The sequence below is a fragment of the Dendrobates tinctorius genome, unplaced genomic scaffold (assembly GCF_039654945.1).
Source record: "Dendrobates tinctorius isolate UK_male_01 unplaced genomic scaffold, ASM3965494v1 ptg000011l, whole genome shotgun sequence".
Lineage (NCBI taxonomy): Eukaryota > Metazoa > Chordata > Amphibia > Anura > Dendrobatidae > Dendrobates > Dendrobates tinctorius.
This window is the reverse complement of record NW_027361679.1, coordinates 90,347,552-90,369,152: the sequence shown is the minus strand read 5'-3', so window position 1 is coordinate 90,369,152 and position 21,601 is coordinate 90,347,552. Positions and strand designations below refer to the sequence as shown.

The 21,601-nt window shown below is 44.6% G+C and overlaps 1 protein-coding gene across 1 annotated transcript in view; it reads right to left on the bottom strand.

The window, feature by feature from the left end:
• Positions 1-482: 482 nt before the first annotated feature.
• The window catches only part of TIMM44 (translocase of inner mitochondrial membrane 44), a 100,377-nt gene continuing 79,258 nt past the window's right edge, over positions 483-21,601 (bottom strand). Inside the window, exons 11-13 of the mRNA XM_073544685.1 lie at positions 6,233-6,322; positions 4,434-4,544; positions 483-985 (exon numbers count right to left, since the gene is read on the bottom strand). Of these exons, the coding sequence (XP_073400786.1) occupies positions 866-985; positions 4,434-4,544; positions 6,233-6,322 (321 nt within the window). The 3' untranslated portion in view covers positions 483-865. The remainder of the gene's footprint in view (positions 986-4,433; positions 4,545-6,232; positions 6,323-21,601) is intronic.

Here is a 21,601-nt window from a genome sequence, read left to right as displayed (position 1 = left end):
TATGACCTCAAACTGACAGTGGTCAGAATTGTAAAAATTAGCCTGGTCAGGAAGGTGAAAACAGGCTTCGTGGTGAAGGGGTTAATCAGAGCCTATCTAAGGGTAATGGCTACAGCAAGTTTATGGTGGAGGGCAAAAGCTATCATAATAGACCGTACTACAGATTGTAAGCATTGCTCAGAAGCTGGCTTGCTAATATTGCACTCCAGTGATACTGGCCACCGTCAAAGCAGTGCTTACAAGCGCCACCAGAAAGAGCTAGTAAGATCTGCACATGTATGGCCACCACTGCACTGCTCCAGTACTGCAGAGGGCAAAGCGGCCTCTGCCGACAGCATCAGAGTTCAGCCAGTGGCACAAAAATGCAGATGTCAATGAAGCAGGAGCACACTTCTCCCCAGTACCCAGGAAACTAAGGAGTGGCGCACTCCAGGAGAAAATGATGAGACAAACACGAGTGGCAAAAAATATGAAAAAAAAAATCGATTCAGTTTTTTTCATTTGGCAAAACAGAAAATATTATTTTACAATATACAGGTCAAACAAAAAAAAAAATGACAGAGGCAAATTACTTACTGAGAATATACACTGTTAAACCACCATTTAAAAATTTCAGGAGACATACATAAATTATACATCACATCAGTAAATGTTTTTTTTTCAGGAAATGTGGAGTTTACTCTTCGTGAGCAAAATCTTAAATAAGGTGATCAAAAGTCAGGCATTTCCTGGCAGTTGGATCTCACCAATATGGTAGTAAATTGTAATCTCGCTTAAGGAGAGAATGTTCTTTTATTTCAGTGTTCTTTGCAGAATACAACTCAACTCCGACTTTTTCTGCTGTAACAAGGCGGCCTGTGAGATATCAAAGGATCTGCTCAGAAGCAGATGAAGAAATATCTAAAAGCCTCCAGGCTGCATAAGGGTTAAGTTCATCTTGATCTCGACAAAGAGCCCACACGTAAAGCATTCGTAAAACTTTATCCTATGTTAGCAAGAAAAGGAAAAAACATCAATTTTATGTAATGTGACCATTCAAACAAACTTCCTTATAATGTTTGCTCTATTAATAATAGTACCAGAGTTCATGCCAGGGCTATTGTAATGCTTTCAAAAGTTGTTTTTTTCTGTTCCATATTTAAAGAAAAATCTGACAATGGCAGAGATGGAGATGCTGTTTTTACAGCTGCTTCGGCACTTGTTAGTTCTTCTCTGGCTCTCTGAAGCCAGGGCTGTCAAAGAAGGGGGTGGAGATAGAGGTCAAGCAAGTTGATGGGAAGGTTCACTGAACTATTTGGCCACACCAAGGGTGCACTGTGTGCTTGGCTTGTTCTTGCCATGAATTCTGTGCATACAGATGCTTTTTAAACATTATTCCCAATACATTTGCCAAAATAAAGATGAAAAAGCTAACCTCTTTAATACCCGATTTAAAAGTGCCAGCTATCAACAATGTTAAGACATTAATGTATCTGAATCAACACAAGAGTGGAATTTCTTTACACTGGTTTTAAAGAGTTATTCTGACTAGAGAACTAACAAATCTACTGTTAGGTAGTCCTCAATATTCATGATCACTATATAAACCCACCTCTGATTGGCAGCTTTCTATGTTTTCTGTGCATAGGCTGCAAAGGCAAAAAGCTACCAATCAGTGCTGTGAGCGCCGTTATGCAGAGCTCAGCATTTAGAGAACTGGTAGATCAGCAAAAGATGAAACAGAGATTTCATCAAAACTGCAGCAAGAAGCCCAGTAAGTGACAAATTTCTGTAATCCGGTCTTTGCTCATATATCATGCTGCCCTCAGATGGGGTAGTAAAAACCTGGCAACAGACTCCCTTTTAGGGCTTGTTCACATATATTTATTTTTTTTAACATTTTCTCCACGCTTATTTTGTGCAGAAAAAAAATGACATTTCACACACTCAGTAAAATTAATGAGATTTCTAAAATCTCATTCTTATGGTGCATTTTTTTCCCTTTCACATTTTGACCTGAGTTTGCATTTTCATGCAAACTAAAATGCATAAAAAGCCATGTATAAACAGGGCCCTAAAAGATCAGCTTGAATAGCATTGTTGTGTATGTTCGCAAAACGGGGGGACCCAAAAGAGGGATGCGTTTAGTCCGATGATCTAGGCAAATGGTCAACTTAAGGTATGTAAACCTAATAACAAGACTAATTTATAAGTTTACCAATCGTTATCATTATTGCGCTACTCTGTTATTAATAATGATTCCATTTGAAACATTAAAAGTAAAAGTTTGTTGTCTATAATTCATGTTTTACTAAAAATGCTTGGGGTTCACAAACTTATAATAATGTTTATTTTTTTATAGCGCCAAAAGATTCCGCAGCACTTTACAATTTTACAGGGGACTTGTACAGATAACAAAGACATTACAGTGTAAACATAACTCAGATATCAAAAGGAGTGAGGGCCCTGCTCGCAAGCTTACAACCTATGAGGAAATAGGGGGAACACAAAAGGCGAATAGTAAAATGAGCTCATATTGTACGGTACAGCCATAATACACTAAATAGGGGCAGCATGGTGGCTCAGTGGTTAGCACTACAGGGCTTGAGTCCTGTGTTCAACTCCCACCAAGGACAACATCTGCAAGGAGTTTGTATGTTCTCCCCGTGTTTGCGTGGGTTTGCTCCGGGTTCTCCAGTTTCCTCCCACATTCCAAAGACATAATGATATGGAATTTAGATTATGAGCCCCATCGGGGACAGCGGTGACAATGTGTGCAAACTGTAAAGCGCCGCGGAATATGTTGGCGCTATATAAAAATTAAGATTACTATTATTAAATAGGGGATACACCTAACCTTCCATGAACCGGTCACCAGCCAGTATGTGTACAGTACAGACACAAAGGGCTATTAAGTGCATGAAGGGTGTGAACAGATGCTAAGGGGTCATGATTTTGAAGAAAAATTTGTATGGGCAAAATGGGGCTAGTTAGAGGTGGGGTGATAGGCCAGTCTAAAGAAATGTGTTTTTAGGCCATGCTTAAAACTGTGGGTATTGGGAATTAAATCGAATTGTCCTGGGTAGTGCATTCCAAAGAATTGGCGCAGTGCACGAGAAGTCTTGGAGACGGGAATGGGAGGGTCAGATTATTAAGGATATTAGTTTTAAATCATTAGCAGAACAGAGGGCAAGGGTAGTGTGGTAGACCGAGATGAGGGAGGAGAATAGTGGTGCTAAACCGTGGAGCGCTTTGTGGGTAAGAGTGATAACTTTATTTTGAACTCTGTATTGGATGGGTAACCAGTACAAATGACTGGCCCAGGGAAGACTCTTCGGTTTAGCGGTTGTAAAGGAATATGATCCTGGCTGCTGCATTCAAGACAGATTGAAGAGGGAAGAGTTTGGCAAGAGGAAGATCGATTAGTAGCGTTACAATAGTCCAAACGAGAATTAATAGGAGTTACAGTAAGTTTTTGCCGAGTCAAAAGTAAGAAAAGGTTGAATTCTAGAGAAGTTTTTGAGGTGCAGATGACATGAGCGAGCGAGTTATTGGATATGGAGAGTGAAGGAGAGATCTGAATCAATATCGGGCATAGGTAGGTTAGTGGAGGAAGGAAACACAAGGAGTTCAGTTTTTGACAGATTTAGCTTTGGATAGAGGGAGGACATAATGTTTGAGACAGCGGAAAGGTAATCACTGGTATTTTGTAGTAATGCAGGGTTGATGTCAGGAGACAATGTGTAAAATTGGGTGTCATCGGCATAGAGATGGTACTGAAAACAAAATCAACTGATTATTTGTCCAATAGGGGTGGTGTACATGGAGAAAAAGAGGAAGTCAAAGACAGCACCTTGAGGAACCCTGAGAGTAAAGGTACTGTCACACTTAGCGTTGTACCAGCGATCCCGACCAGCGATATGACGCAGTCAGGATCGCTGGTACTAGTGAGCTGCCACATAGGCAGATCTCACTAGCGACATCGCTGGGGACGGGGATCGCTACTTACCTGTCACACTAGGCGATCCTGCGTCCTCCCGCCCGGCTCCACGCGTCGCTCGTCCTCACAGCAGGAAGCGCCACAGGAAGCTGACGACGAGAAACAGTCCAGGACGTTCTCGCGCGATCAGCGATAACCAGCGGGGGGAGCCGGTCGCTGGTAAGTATCAGACACAGAGATATCGCTAGCAATATCGCTATAACGTCACTAGTTATAGCGATATTGCTAGCGATATCTCTTAGTGTGACATGCCCTTAAGGCAAAGGGGAGAGAAAGAGGAGCAAGCAAAAGATACAGTAAAGGAGCGGTCAAAGAGGTAGGAAGATAACAGTGTCCTTCAGCATATAGAGTGTGAATGCTGCAGAGAAATCCAGGAGAATCAGCAGGGAGTAGAGGCCATTAGATTTAGCTGTTATGACAAAACTAAAACCAATATATACAAGTATATACTTGCCTGATCTCCTTCGACAACCTCCCCTTTTTGATTTTTAAGAACCATAACTATCTGAGCCTGAAAAGTTATGATAAGTACTGGACCTTGTTCCATCATTTTTCCCATGGCAAGCTGGGACAAAAATGAATAGAATTATTTAAAAAACTAAATTAAATTATCACCATGGTAGTTTTTCAATTACTGTCAATATATGCATAACAAGGAATAATTAAATTGTATAAGCTTACATAAGAAATATTACCAATAGAAATAAACTATATAAAACATTGAAACTATAATCACAGAATTACTTCTAATCTCTTTGTCACTTGATTTTGAAATTGTTCTGCATGTTAAACAAAATTAAATCTAAAAGAGAAGATCCATAGGCTATAGCTGGTGGCTGAAAGCACAGAACAGACTGTAGCTTAGAGGTTCCTTTCGGAACTACAGTTTAAAATGATACAAGTTAAATTGAACACACACACACAAAAAAAAAAAAAACATTAAATACATGTATTTGGTGCTACACATCAATATTGCCAAGGGGTTTCATTAAAATGTTGCAACCATTTGTCTTCTATAGCCTGTGTTGAATTATTTATGGCTAGCTGAATAATGAGTTAAAGGAGTTGTCCAGCCTTGGGGTACAAGTCTGCAGTAACTCAGAGTTCTCACAAGGTGCAACGTGCGTTATGCTGGCATTCTACAGTGCCAGGAGTGGGTGAGCGTGTGACCACAAGTAGGCGATTTGCATATTCCTGGCCACAATCCGACCTCACTAAGTTCATTTGCATTGAGAGGTCGCGCACGTCTAGTCGGCACGTGACATATATGCAAATCGCATACTTGTGATCATGGGCCCACCCTCTCCAGGAGAATCCTGACATTTCATAAATCTGCAGCACAGAGTGACTGCCGACTTGTCACCTAACCCCTTTAATTGAGAATCCATCAGTTACGTTTGTGTAATGGTGGGACAAAAGAGTTTGTAAGGCTGCGTGCCCACGTTGCGTTCTTTAAGCGTTTCCACAGCGGCGAGGCCGCCGCAGAAACGCTTAAAAAACGCTAGTTAAAACGCACACAATGCAATCCTATGGGATTCTGCAGTTGCTTTGCCAATGCTGTGAATTTTTCCGCTGCGGAATCGCACTGCGGAAAAATCTGCAGCATGTCCATTAATTTTGCGGAATCGCGGCGATTCAGCCTCCATAGGATTGCATTCAAACGCTCACTTGACATCACAAAGGTCATTCTTGCAAAGCACGCCTGAGAACGGAACGGACCGGGAGCGCCGCTGAGGAGATCGGGGACCGACAGATGGTGAGTATATCCAGATTTTTTATTTTTTTTTTTATTATTTTTAACATCCTATCTTTTACTAATAATGCAGCATAGGCAGCATCAATAGTAAAAAGTTGGTCACACTTGTCAAGCACTATGTTTGACAAGTGGGACCAACCTGTCAATCACTTTTCCAAGCGATGCTTCAAATCGCTTGGAAAAGCGCTTGAATTTTGCGGGAAAACGCATGTGAATTCTGCATGAGTTTTACCCGCGGCAGGGAGTTGCGGAAATGCTGCGGACAAATCCGCAGCATTTCTTCAACGTGGGCACATAGCGTAACACTTTTTTCTCAGCTCCTGTCAGATAATTTAAGGCCACATCAAAATTGAATGTGCAGAGAAAATCGCCTATAACAACCAAAAAGTGCAACATATTTAACGAGATCCAATTGCAAAAATTAGTTTTAGCTCCATTTTTTGCTATTAATACACAGGTCTATAACATGCCGCATATACTGTAGCTTATATACTTACATCAATATTGTCAATGTCCAGAACCCTTGAATGAAACCGAAGTCCCATTGCTTTGGCTTGCTGAATGGGGTGAGCTAGCTGACTATATGTCTAAACAAAGAAAAAAAAAGAAAAAGTATAATAAATTGTAACAGAACAGTATGCAACTGAATTGAAGTAATGCTTCTATTTTCAATTAATATTTCTTAACCCCTTAATGACCAGGGGTATTTTTGGTTTTACATTTTCATTTTTCCCTCCCCTTCTTTCCAGAGCCATAACTTTTTTATTTTTCCGTTTATATGGCCATGTGAGGGCTTATTTTTTGCGGGACGAGTTGTACTTTTAAATGACATCATTGGTTTTACCATATCGTGTACTCGAAAACGGGAAAAAAATTCCAAGTGCGGTGAAATTGCAAAAAAAGTGCAATCCCACACTTGTTTTTTGCTTGGCTTTTTTGTTAGGTTCACTAGATGCTAAATCTCACCTACCATTATGATTCTCCAGGTCATTACGAGTTCATAGACACCAAACATGTCTATGTCCTCTTTTATCTAAGTGGTGAAAAAAAATTCCAAAGTTTGCTAAAAAAAAAAAAAAAAAAATTTGCGCAATTTTCCGAGACCCGTAGCATCTCCATTTTTCATGATCTGGGGTCGGGTGAGGGCTTATTTTTTCCGTGCCGGACTGACGTTTTTAATGATACCACATTTGTGCAGATACATTCTTTTGATCGCCCGTTATTGCATTTTAATGCAATGTCTTGGTGACCAAAAAAACGTAATTCTGGCGTTTTTAATTTTTTTCTCGCTACGCCGTTTAGCGATCGGGTTAATGCTTTTTTTTTATTGATAGATCGGGCGATTCTAAACGCGGCGATACCTAATATGTGTATGTGGGATTTTTTTTTACTGTTTTATTTTAATTGGGGTGAAAGGGGGGTGATTTGAACTTTTAGGTTTTTTTAATTTTTTTTTATTTTTAAACTTTTTTTTTTTTTTTACTTTTGGCATGGTTCAATAGCCTCCATAGGAGGCTAGAAGCTTGCGCAACCCGATCGGCTCTGCTACATATGGGCGATGAGCAGATCGCCCATATGTGGCAGATTTACTGCTGTGCTTTCAGCGCCGACCACCGGGTGGCGCTGAAAGCCATATGCCTGGAATAACCATAGAGAGGTCTCATAGAGACCTCTGGTTGTCCAGGCAACATGACGCCGACCCCCGATCACGTGACGGGGGTCGGCGGTGACGTCATTTCCGGCCCGGCGGCCGGAAATGCTATTTAAATGCACGCTGTCAGCTTTGACAGCGGCATTTAACTAGTTAATAGGCGCGGGCGGACGGCGATTCCGCTCGTGCCTATTGCGGGCACATGTCAGCTGTTCATAACAGCTGACATGTCCCGGCTTTGATGCGGGCTCAGCGCCGGAGCCCTCATCAAAGCAGGGGAAATGTCTGATGACGGACTGTGTCCGTCATTGGACATTAAGGGGTTAAGGTTGTCATGAATATCATATCAGCAAACATCCGACACTCGACAATCCCAACCGCCCAGCTGTTATTTGCTCTCACAGTGATAGATGTAAACGATATACAGTTGTGACCAAAAGTATTGAAACTGTCAAATTTTATTTTTTCACAAAATTTGCTGCTTCAGTTTTTAAAGTAGAAAGGCGGAGTAAGTGGACTTCGAGTGTGCTGCTGATTCATGAATGAAGCATAAGACAAATTAGTTGAAGGTGCTTTCGTTGTCAACGCGTTTCAGAGTTAAATTAGACTTCTATCTCAGGATAAGATAAGATAATCCTTTAATTGTCCCACCTTGGGGAAATTCAGAGCATTACAGCAGCAAGGCAGGAACAAGTACAGATACAGATTCATAAAGGCATTACATTGACAGTAGGTAGGTACATATACGAAGAAAAAAAGAAAAAAAAATGTAACCGGACTGTCACAACTTTGGATCTATCAGTTCTCTGTTTGGGTCGTTCTCCGTTTTGGACAGTGCTGGTTATACAGCCTAACTGCAGCAGGAAGGAAGGACTTTCGATAGCGCTCCCTCTCACATTTAGGATGAAGTAGCCGGTCACTGACAGTACTGCACATCTTTGTCACGGTCTCATGCATGGGATGGGAATCATTCTGCACCATGTAGCTCACCTTGGCCAGTATCCTCCTGTCGCCTACTTCCTGAACTGGGTCAAGGGGGCATCCCAGGACAGAGCTGGCCCTTCTAATCAGTTTGTCCAGCCTATTCCTGTCCCTGGTTGATATGCCACTACCCCAGCACGCCACACCAAAGAAGATGACTGATGCCACAACAGAGTTGAAGAAGGATGCAAGGAGTGCCCCTCTAAATCCGAAGGCTCTCAGCCGTCTAAGCAGATAAAGCCTGCTTTGGCCCTTCCTGTACACTACATCCAAGTGATGGGCCCAGTCAAGCTTATTATTGAGGATCACACCAAGGTACTTATAGGTGTCGACTATCTCAATGTCATTTCCCTGAATGTTCACCACTACTGGTGGATTTTTGCCCTTGCGAAAGTCCACCACCAATTCCTTGGTCTTCCCGGAATTAATCCTAAGGTGGTTCCTCTGACACCACTCCACAAAAGCTTGGTTAGTATCTCTGTACTCTCTTTCATCTCCTCCTGTGATGAGGCCTACTATTGCAGAGTCATCAAAATACTTCTGCAAGTAGCAGCTAGATGAGTTGCACCTAAAATCTGCAGTGTACAGTGTGAAGAGAAAAGGGGCAAGAACTGTACCTTGAGGTGCCCCTGTATTGCAGATCACTGTGTCTGACACACTGTCCCGAACCTTTACAAACTGAGGTCGGTTCGTGAGGTAGTTAAGGATCCAGGAGGAGAGTTGGAGGTCCACACCAACAAGGCCCAGCTTGTCTCTCAGTAGACCTGGCTGTATGGTGTTAAAAGCACTAGAGAAATCGAAGAACATTATTCTCACAGTGTTCCCAGGTTTCTCCAGGTGAGAGAGAGTCCTATCTAGAAGGTGGATAATGGCATCATCCACACCAATGCCCGGCCTGTAGGCAAACTGGAGAGGGTCCATATCTGAGCTCACTAGAGGACAGAGACGTGTGAGAACCAATCTCTCTAGTACCTTCATCAGGTGTGATGTCAATGCTACAGGTCTATAGTCATTAAGGTCTTTCGGATAAGGTTTCTTCGGAACTGGTACCACACACGATAATTTCCACAGTTGTGGTACTATACCCATTCTCAGGCTCATATTGAACAGATATGTAATGATCTCACTCAGCTGGTGCCCGCAGGTCTTGATTAGCCTTGCACTGATGCCGTCAGGACCTGCAGCCTTCAAAACTTTGATCTTATTCAGTTCTTTTGCAACCTGGGTACTTGTGAAGAACAGACCCTGGCTCAGTTGACAAGTTGCAGCAGGGGGTGAAGTTATTGTAGCAGAGAGGTGTGAATGGTATGCAGGGGCAGGAGCAGCCAGTGTGTGATTAAATCTGTTAAAGAATAGATTAAGTTCATTAAGCCCCTCTTTATCTACAACCAACCTGGAGACAGTCTGTCTGTCTATGCCCAGATATAGACTTTAGACCCTCCCAGACTTCATGGATCCTTTTCTGTGACAATTTCAGTTCAATCCTTCTCTTATAATTAGCCTTTCCCTGCCTGATTAGATACTTCAGATCCTTCTGAACCTCTCTCAGCCTGCCCTTGTCACCTGATCTGAAGGCCAACTTCTCTTTGAGAAGAGCCTTTATTCCGGGGCTGATCCATGGTTTGTTGTTAGAGAAGCACCTCACTACTTTTGTGGGTACCGTGTTGTCTACACAGAAATTAATGTAGTCCGTTATACAGTGTGTGAGACCTTCCATGTCATCACCATAGGAATCTTGCAGCACTTCCCAAGTGGTTGTTTCAAAGCAGTCTCAGAGCATCATCACTCTCCTCAGTCCATATCCTCACTGTGCGAGTGACAGCAGGTTCTCTCTGTACAAGTGGCTTGTACACGGGTTGGAGGTGCACTAGGTTGTGATCCGATCTTCCAAGGGGCGGTAGGGCTGCCGAGGCATATGCCCCTCTCACATTGGCAAAGGACAAGTCCAATGTTTTGTTGTCTCTAGTGAGGCAGGTAACATACTGTGTGCAACTGGGTAGTATGGATGCTGGAGACACATGATTGAAGTCTCCCGAAACCAGAAGGAGTGCTTGGGGGTGAAGGGACTGCATCATGCTCACTGTGGATTGTAGGACCTCAGTGGCAGCATCAGCATTCACAGAAGGGGGGACATATGCAGCTATCATGATTACATGCGATAGTTCCCTCGGTAAATAAAAAGGTCTCATGCCCACAGCTAATAGCTCAATGTCCTTACAGCATGTTTGCTCTTTGACCACGATGTGCCTAGAGTCACACCATCTATCACTCACAAATATCGCCAGCCCTCCGCCTTTCCTCTTACCGCTCTCCCTTGTCCTGTCCGAGCGAATGAGTTTAAAGCCATCCAACGAGACAACAGTGTCGGGAGTACCTTCGGTGAGCCAGGTCTCTGTAAACAGCAACATGCTGCTCTCCCTTAATTCCCGATGATGTCTGGTCAGCACCGACAGTTCGTCCATCTTATTCCCGAGTGATCTCACATTGCCCATAATGACGGACGGAAGAGCAGGTCTATAGCGCCTTCTTCTAGCTTTCCTGAGGGCTCCAGCTCTGCAACCTCTTTTTAGTCCTCCTTATTTCTGGTGGAATGTCCTCTGGTCTATTAGCAGCATGCTGCCTTGCTGTGTCCCTAAGCAGCAGTATAGCTTCTCTGGAGTAGACAATAGGGTCTTGTTCAGTTCCTGGATTTCCCAACACAATAGATCCAAGTAAAAACAAGGTAAAAAGTCCATCAAAGGTCCAGGTCCTCTTATGGCTTTCCATAGTGCAATGTCCCTTTGGAGTAACAATAAAAAAAAGAGAAAGGAAAAATAGAAAAAAGGAGAGCAAAGAAGGAGCTACTGTAACAGGCTGCCACTCCAGCGGATAACCACATGCATAGAGAAAAGAGTCTGATTTGACTCTGAAATGTGTTGACAAATAAATCACCTTCAACTAATTTGTTTTATGGTTCGTTCGTGAATCAGTAGTGCACTCGAAGTTCACTTACTCCGGCTTTCCATTATATACAAATCTGTGGACGCTGAAGCGGCTGACAACTAAGCTAGTGGTAGTGTCACACACAATCCTCACAGGTGAGCAGCTTTTAACTAAATCTCTAACCTTAATATCCAGACAAGACCCTATTGCGCTTGTATCTGTTTTTCAATTTTTAAAGTAGCAGTTTGAATTAACTCTAGGTTGCTATGATGCGTGGTCAGACAAGTTGCAAAAAACTGCAAAGTTGCATGAAAATTAATTTTACCACAAAACCTCCATTTCCACTGAATTTCAGCCCTGACACAAAATAGATTTTTTTTTTACCTCAGGAGAAAGCGTTGTAGAGGAGATAGCAGCTGATATAACTCGATTATATTGATTGAATTATGAGGGCAGATTAGTAGCCTCAAAAGGGGGCTTGGAATAATTTTCGAAGGACACACGAGCAGTCATCATTGCTTTGCATCAATTGGGCTTTACAGGCAAGGACATTGCTGTGCTGTTCCCAAGATATAATTGCTATTTCCCAGATATAGTTGCTATTCCGTTCAGTTTGTATATTTTACAGTGTAAGTTTTGCATTGCTTCATCAGTTAGGTGTATTACTATTGTTAGACATATTGCTATGTGCCATTTGCTGGCCAATATTCTTTACTCATATCTGTCATTATGGTGCTTGAACCTCCAGGTTCAAGCAACATATTGTAATGCAATTTCTTATATTTATCGTGCTTTGAACAAAGCACTATCATGTAATCCGAACGCTGCTAACTTATTATAGTGCTTTGAAGAAAGCACTATAATGTAATCCGAACGCTGCTAACTTATTATAGTGCTTTGAAGAAAGCACTATAATGTAATCCGAACGCTGCTAACTTATTCTTATTATTATAGTGCTTTGAAGAAAGAACTATCTTGTAATCTGAACGCTGCTAACTTCTTCTTCTGCTTCTTATTATTATTCAGTTGATTTTCCGCAATTAATGCGGCCCGAACCGCTACACGCACAGACTCCGTTGAGGTGTCGTTTCGAAGCCAGCGTCCATGAGTGGTCTGCTAAGTAATTTTCGTGTCATTGGAATGCATTGTCTCAATGCATTTCAATTGGAAAATTTTGCCATAGGGAAAACATGGGGAAGTCGTGAGGTGGCAGTTAAGCTCATTGATATGCGCAGGCACACCCAGTTACTATGCCAATACCTACGAACTTTACATAACCCCACCAGGACAGAGTTTCTGCCAGATAATATCAGCTCTTAAAGTGAAAACCAAAGCACAAATGCAAATCTGATCGACCCTGGCCTACAAATCGGAGGCTGAGCCACCCAGGCCTCCAAATCGGACCCAGAGGGGCCCCGCCCATCAAATCGGACCCAGAGGGGCCCCGCCCACAAAGTCAGACCCTAAGGGGCCCCACCCACAAAATCGGACCCGGAGGGCTCCCGTCCACCAATTCAAGCCCTGAGGAGCCCAGGCCACCGAATCGGATCATGACGGGCCCCACCCACCAAATCAGACCCTGAGGGGCCCCACAGGCCAAAGTGGCCCCTGAGAGGCACCCACAGTTAAAACAGATCCTGAGTTGAAAGTCTTGCAGGGGCAGCAGGCAAGTCTCTCTTAAAGGGGCAGCCCGGGCACAGTTTCAAAGCACTATAATAATAATAATAATAATAATCTTTATTTTTATATAGCGCAAACATATTCCGCAGCGCTTTACATTTTGCACACATTATCATCACTGTCCCTGATGAGGCTCACAATCTAAATTCCCTATCAGTATGTCTTTGGAGTGTGGGAGGAAACCGGAGTACCCGGAGGAAACCCACGCAAACACGGGGAGAACATACAAACTCCTTGCAGATGTTGTCCTTGGTGGGATTCGAACCCAGGACTCTGTGGCCACTGAGCCACCGTGCCGCCCCACTATCTGCACTTCCTTCAGGAAATACACATCTAGTTATAGTGGTTTGAAAAAAACACTATATTGTAATCCGAACGCTGCTAACTTCTTCAGTCGATTTTCCGCAATTAATGCGGCCCGAACCGCTACACGCACAGACTCCGTTGAGGTGTCGTTTCGAAGCCAGCGTCAATGAGAGGTGTGCTAAGTAATTTTCGTGTCGATCGGATTTGTAGTTTTTGCGCAAATTGCGTTTGAAAAAACATTTTCCTCAATGCTTTTCAATGGGAAAATGTTGCCACAGTCAAAACATGCCCTGAGGCAATTGAAATGGCAGTTAAGCTCATTGATATGCGTAGGCACACCCAGTTACTATGCCAACGCCTACGAACTTCACATGACACCTCCAGGACAGATCTTCTGCCACATAATATCAGCTCTTAAAGCGAAACCCACAGCACAAATGCAAATCTAGCTTCATCACATGACGCATGCCCCTGAGAGAATATGCGCCAAAGTGGATTTAGAAGCCCAGTGCGCCAAACTTGCTCTTAAACGGCCGACGCGCCTAAGTGATTCTAAAAGGGCCGGCGCACCAAATCGAAAGCTGATCGACCATGGCCGACAAATCCGAGGCTGAGACACCCTGGCCTCCAAATCGGACCCAGAGTGGGCCCCGGCCTCCAAATCGGACCCAGAGTGGGCCCCGCCCACCAAATCGGACCCAGAGTGGGCCCCGCCCACCAAATCGGACCCAGAGTGGGCCCCGCCCACCAAATCGGACCCAGAGTGGGCCCCGCCCACCAAATCGGACCCAGAGTGGGCCCCGCCCACCAAATCGGACCCAGAGTGGGCCCCGCCCACCAAATCGGACCCTGAGGGGCCACGCCCACAAAATTGGACCCGGAAAGACCACGCCCACAAACTTGGACCCGGAAAGACCACGCCCACAAAATTGGACCCTGAGGGGCCCAGCCCACTAAATCGGACCTAGAGTGACCCTGCCCACCAAATCGGACCCCGAGGGGCCCCGCCCACCAAATCGGACCCCGAGGGGCCCCGCCCACCAAATCAGACCCCGAGGGGCCCCGCTCACCAAATCAGACCCCGAGGGGCCCCGCTCACCAAATCAGACCCTGAGGGGCCCCGCTCACCAAATCAGACCCTGAGTGATCCCATCCACCAATTCAATACCTGAGGAGCCCAGACCACCAAATCGGATCCTGAGGGGCCCCACCCACCAAATCAGACCCTGAGGGGCCCCACATACAGCATACAGTCTAGATCACGTGAAGTCATTATTTCCCTCTACTCCTCTTTGGTCAGACCTCATCTGGAATATTGTGTCCAGTTTTGGGCACCACATTTTAAAAAAAGACATCAACAAACTGGAGCAAGTTCAGAAAAGAGCGACCAGAATGGTGACCGGTCTGCAAACCCTGTCTTATGAGGAAAGGTTGCAGGATTTGGGAATGTTTAGTTTGCAAAAGAGAAGACTGAGAGGAGACTTAATAGCTGTCTACAAATATCTAAAGGGCTGTCACATTGTAGAAGGATCAACTTTATTCTCATTTGCACAAGGAAAGACTAGAAGCAATGGGATGAAACTGAATGGGAGGAGACACAGATTAGATATTAGAAAAAACTTTTTGACAGTTAGAGTGATCAATGAGTGGAACAGGCTGCCACAAGAAGTGGTGAGTTCTCCTTCAATGGAAGTCTTTAAACAGAGGCTGGACAGACATCTGACTGGGATGATTTAGCGAATCCTGCTTTGAGCAGGGGGTTGGACTAGATGGCCCAGGAGGTCCCTTCCAACTCTACGATTCTATGATTCTATGAAAGTGGCCCCTGAGAGGCACCCACAGTTAAAACAGATCCGGAGTTGAAAGTCTTGCAGGGGCAGCAGGCAAGTCTCTCTTAAAGGGGCAGCCCGGGCTCCATTTCAAAGCACTATCTGTACTTCCTTCAGGAAATACACATCTAGTTCTTATTATTATTATCCAGTTGATTTCATTAATGCGGCCTGAACCGCTACACGCACAGACTCCGCTGAGGCATCGTTTCCAAGCCAGCGTCCACGAGTGGTGTGCTAAGTATTTTTCGTGTCGATTGGATTTGTAGTTTTTGCGCAATTTGCGTTTGAAAATTTTTTTCCCGTCATTGGAATGCATTGTCTCAATGCATTTCAATGGGAAAATTTTGCCATAGGAATACATGGGGCAGTCGTGAGGCGGTTCAAATTTGAGGACCAGTTGCGGCAGTTAAGCTCATTGATATGCGCAGGCAGACCCAGTTACTATGCCAACGCCTACGAACTTTACATGACCCCACCAGGACAAAGTTTCTGCCAGATAATATCAGCTCTTAAAGTGAAACCCAAAGCACAAATGCAAATCTAGCTTCATCACATGACGCATGCCCCTGAGAGAGAATGTGCGCCAAAGTGGATTTAGAAGCCCAGTGCGCCAAAGTGATTCTTAAAGGGCCGGCACGTCAAATCGGCGGCTGAGCCACCCCCGGCCGCCAAATCGGCGGCTGAGCCACCCCCGGCTTCCAAATCGGAGGCTGAGTGGGGTGCCCAAGTGTGAAAGCCTTGCCGAAGCAGCAAGCAAGTCTCTTAAAGGGGCAGCTTGGGCACCATGTCAAAGCACTATCTGTACTTCCTTCAGGAAATACACATCTAGTCCCTCTTATTATTCAGTTGATTTCCGCAATTAATGCGGCCCGAACCGCTACACGCACAGACTCCGTTGAGGCGTCGTTTCAAAGCCAGCATCCACGAGTGGTGTGCTAAGTATTTTTCGTGTCGATTGGATTTGTAGTTTTTGCACAATTTGCGTTTGAAAAAATTTTTTCCCGTCATTGGAATGCACTGTCTCAATGCTTTTCAATGGGAAAATTTTGCCATAGGAATACATGGGGCAGTCGTGAGGCGATTCAAATTTGAGGACCAGTTGCGGCAGTTAAGCTCATTGATATGCGCAAGCAGACCCAGTTACTATGCCAACGCCTACGAACTTTACATGACCCCACCAGGACACAGTTTCTGCCAGATAATATCAACTCTTAAAGCGAAACCCAAAGCACAAATACAAATCTAGCTTCATCACATGACGCATGCCCCTGAGAGAATGTGTGCCAAAGTGGATTTAGAAGCCCAGTGCGCCAAACTGGCTCTTAAAGGGCTAGCGTGCCAAATCGGAGGCTGATCGACCCCGGCCTCCAAATCGGAGGCTGATCGACCCCGGCCTCCAAATCGGAGGCTGATCGACCCCGGCCTCCAAATCGGAGGCTGATCGACCCCGGCCTCCAAATGGGGACAGGTGTGCTATATATTTTTGGAGTCGATCCAATTTGTCTTTTTTTTTTTAAAAAAAAAAAAAAAAATCACATTTTAAGCAAAAATTTTCCCATAGGAATTAATGGCGACCTTTCCATAACCCCCAACTGACATGGATTGAAGCCACAGCGCATGTGCAGTGAGCTTACAAAGATGGCAGCTAAGCAAATGCAGCTTCCACACATGACCCTTATTAGCTAATAGCCAATAGCCAAAGTGGCTACCAAGTTGTCAGAGGCTGTGGGCAGGTTGTCAGGTGCTGAAAGAGCCTAGGGCAGGTTGTTAGAGGCTGGGGGCATGTTGTCAGAGGCTGGAAGAGCCTGGGGGCATGTTGTCAGAGGCTGGGGGCAGGTTGTCAGAGGCTGTGTGCAGTAGCATCAGCTAAGGATTCCTCAGATTTTCCCGCAAAAAACGCATGCGGTTTTTAAAAAATGCACACATTAACATTCCACTGCGACGAAAAAGTACCCCGAAAAACGGGGTCTGAGTGACTTTTTCATCACAGATTTAATTTTAAGTGTGTGCATTAGGATCAGGCACCCCCCAAAGGCTGACTGTGTAAAAAATTACTTAAAAACAGCCCCAAATCTCTAGAACGGGGATGTATAATGTGGGGGGCAGGGTTAGCATGTTATGTCGACACCTGATACACTGCTGTAAAGCTGGCAGCTGTCACGTCGCCGTCAGACTCGGGGCCTGCTGTCCCGGCCTCGGCCACTAGGAGGCGCCGGACTGTCACATCGCAGTCAGACTCGGGGCCTGCTGGTCCTGCCTCGGCCACTGGGAGGCGCCGTGGTTCTCCCCCGAGTGATGGCGGCGACAGAGAAGGGGCTCCTGCGCAGGCATCTGATGGACGCAGGCTCCGCTCCTCGGTCGGTCATGGAGGGGTTGGTGCATCGCCATCTGGCCTGGTCCTGGGGGCGGTCCTGATGACATCATTAGTCCGGGAGCCTGTGAGGGATGGCCTGATCCCTTAAATACCTTGGGACTGGTCTTGCAGGTCGCCAGATATATTCTTGGTTCCCCTATGTGCTACTGTGTGATTTGCTATTGTTTGACTCTGACCTCAGCCTGGATTTCTGACCCCTCTACTGCCTGACGATTTTGTACCTCTGCTATTCTCCCGGTTTGTGACCTTGGCCTGGATATTCGACTCTGCTACTGCCTGCCGTTTTTGTACCTTTACCGCCCTCCCGTTTTGTGACCTTGGCCTGGACTCACAACTCTGCCACTGCCTGCCGTTTCTGTACCTCCGCTGCTCGCCCGGTTTCTGACTACGTTTTTTGGGTCCCTGCCTTCTTCCCTATTGGTGACTGTCCTGCTCTGGCGCACTGCTTCTAGACAGCCACCCCCTGGGCCTTGCTACAATTCCAGATCCCTGTATAGGAGTTAAGGGTCTCAGGGTTTCTCGGGGTGCTGTCCAGATCCGCGGACTGACGTCACAGCAGCGCTGTTCAAGCACGATGTATTTCCTTCAGGAAATGCCCATCTAGTTCTAATTTAGTATTTATATGGGTGTGTCTTCACTGCAGTTCATGGGTCACTTTCAGCATCCATTTTCTTTTCATCATGATGTGAAAAAAGTCACTCATTTACTGGGTTTGTCAAAGCATCAATTTCTAACCAACACACCACCAAACAACTGCAACCTGTACCAGCTACTTAAGAGAAAGTTCCTGCATTGTACCCACAAGTATTGTGCTCTATCCAAGTTGTAAATAAACCCAGATTTGAATTGTACCAACACTGTGGTTCTACAATCAAGTCTGTGCACGCTGAGTATGAAAAGGTCCTGTTTGCTCCTCATCTAGGAATACGGAGGGAAGAATTCTCTCAGCCTCATATCAATCAGCAAAACCTCCATTCTCCTTATGTGGAGACAGAACAATTGCTGCTTGGAAGTTTGCCCCTAAATCAATCATTGATTGTATTATCAATAAATTCAAAGAGTTTCAGTTGCGGAGAAAAAGGCTTCAGTGAACCCACGAAAGTCTAGCAAGTGCCATGATCTAGTCCTAAGGGGGATTCAACTATGGAATGACTTCAACACTAGTGCAGACCTTGCTCAGGGATGGCCGACGGCTGGTGTCAGCATCTGCATGCCATAGTGAGGCGAAAGCTTTTCTAGGATGACCTGGTATCCAAAAGGGCAATAAAGAAGCCACTTCTCTCCAAGAAAGAACATCAAGAACAGACCAACATTCTGCAGGAATCTGGAAGAATGATTGTCCAGAGAAGAAAAGGTTAGAGCTACAATGAGTCCTCAATCATGTAACCAATAAAGCATCCTGAAACAATTCATGTGTGGTGTTGCTTTACATCCAAGGGAGTGGGCTCACTCTTGACTACCACCACTGACTTGATCCAAAGATCCTCCAAAAGAAACTTCTCCCAACAATCTAGAAGCAATTTGGTGATGAATAATGCTTTTTCCTGAGTGACTGAGCACAGTATCACAAAGCAAACGTAATAACTAACTGGATCGGAGAACAAAATATTTACATTTTATATACTTGGTCAAGAAGCACCCCAGATTTCAATCACATTGGAAACCTGTGTTCAATCTTCAAAAAGTGAGTTGAAAAAGACAGAAATTGGCACAAGCTTTAAGCACAAAAACTGATATCTAAGGCTACTTTCACACTAGCGTCGCACGTTGTGAAAGTTGTGCAAAACGGGGGCAGCGGATGCAGTTTTTCAACGCATCCGCTGCCCCGTTGTAATGCCCGGGGAGGAGGGGGCGGAGTTTCGGCCGCGCATGTGCGGTCGTAAATGGCGGAGACGACGCACAAAAAAAGTTACATGTAACGTTTCTGTGTGCGTCGCGGCCGCCAAAACACGACGCATCCGTCGCACGACGGATGCGACGTGTGCCAATGCGTCGCTAATGTAAGTCTATGGAGAAAAAACACATCCTGCGGGCAACTTTGCAGGATGCGGTTTTTGTCCAAAACGACGCATTGCTACGTACGTCGGGCGACGCTAGTGTGAAAGTAGCCTAAGAGTTAAGTGCAGAAGTCTTGAAAAATTAGGGACAACACTAACAATATCGAGTCTTTGCATAAACTTGATGCAATTGTCAATAAAAAAGGAAAAACTTGCTTATAATTTGACTTCAGTAACCATAGAAATATCTCATTAAAAAAACACTCAAGAAGCAAACTTTGTGAAAACCAAAGTTAGTGTAATTCTCAAAATTATTGGCCACAACAGTTACAAAGCCGGAAGAACACAGCTCTGAAGACTAGTCGTCGCTCTCGGGTTTCGATGATCAGCTCCTGTGTATTTGAACAGGGCAAGAATAAAACAAGGACATAAAAATCTGCTGATATTTTCTTTTGCTGGATGAGAGAGAAAAAAATATGCCTTGCCATTTTTAGGGTACGTGAACACGCTGCGGATTCCAGTGCGGATTTGGCCGCGTGGATTTGGCCGCGTGGATTTTGTAAAATCTGCAGGTAAATCTGCAGGTTAAAAGACCTGCGGTTTTACCTGCGGATTGCTCTGCGGTTTTGCCCTGCGGTTTTTCATCTCCTCAATGGAGGAGATGGCAAACCGCAGTGGAATCCGCAGAAAGAATTGACATGTCAATTCTTTCTGCGGTTTCAAAACCGCAGGAAAACCGCACGGAAAAATCCGCACTGTCTGCACTTTGGTTTTTTATTCCCATAGGGAATAATGGTACTGTACACCGCAGCAAAAACTGCTGCGGACCCGCAGCGGGAACCGCAGCAGAATCCGCAGCGTTTGCACACACCCTTATTGTCACTATAACCAAGTTTTAACACTCCTTGAAAAAGCCACGGTGGGCGAAACGTACGTTGGAGGGAGCCTGGACACATTGAGCCACACCTTACGGGTATATATGATTTGGATTTATATATTATTTTTGTGTATTTTTTATGCACTTTATTAGGAGCTGTTTTTTCAGCCCATATATATTATGCACTTTATTATTATTATTATCCTCATCATTTTTGTATGATTATTTATTTATAGTGCTCACTTTGTCCTTTTTATATGCATTTTTTATATGTATTTTGCTGTAATTATGGTATGTTACTATGTCTGGTTCTGTATACTCATTGGTAATTATGTAATAAATTTATTTGAGTCTTAATGTTTTGGACTCCGTTTGGTGTATTCATTTTTTGAGTAGGTCATTGAATTTATAATGAATATCCATTTATGATTTATTATTTGGTGAATTTTTTCATTTAGTTGTTGGCTTATAACCAAGTTTTGTTGCATTGCTTAGTCACCTATCATCCTCCACATCAACAGAGCCACTGATTTCAGCGATTGACAGTGTGCATCACCGCTGGAGCCAATGTGACACCACTGCAACAGTCAAAACGCAGAGACTGGGGCAGCGAGCTGGACTCAAGGTGGGAGACTGCCATCTGACTTATGGTTATTTTACATGACTGCAAGCGTTTGGGGACCTGATTGTTGAAAGTGAAAAACACCTTTCATAGGTTTTTACATTAGCGTCTTTCTAGAATCCCGTGTGTAAGACACTGTTAATCATGACACTGCTAAATGGAACGTCAGCAGTTTCATGCTGCCAGACATTTAGAACATACTGGGGTCCTGTCATTTAAAGGGTGTGTTTTGACTTTCTCTGGATGAAATTGAACATTTGAATCATATTCCATTTTCCCTTCGTCCCATCCAGTTCTGTGTCCAAATGTTCTCTACTCGCACCTTCCTCCACTATTCTTCAGTGCTAGAGTGTGCCATCAGTAAGGTTGCTTTCAAGTTCCGGCACCCGTTCGGGCTCATGTCTGAACCCCCAGCAAAACGGGAGTCGGAAATATAATTTTCGAGAGTGTATGCCTACAGCAGGCGGACATAGTAGACAGCATCCGAGTGTCTTCCCCCAGTATACGTATATGCCTGAACATGATGCACGGCAAAGCGCAAGTTCGCACTGCTGGCACCAGTATAGTTTATGGCCCCCTCAGTGCATATGTCAGAATCCCGTTTTACAGGGGTTCAGACGCAAG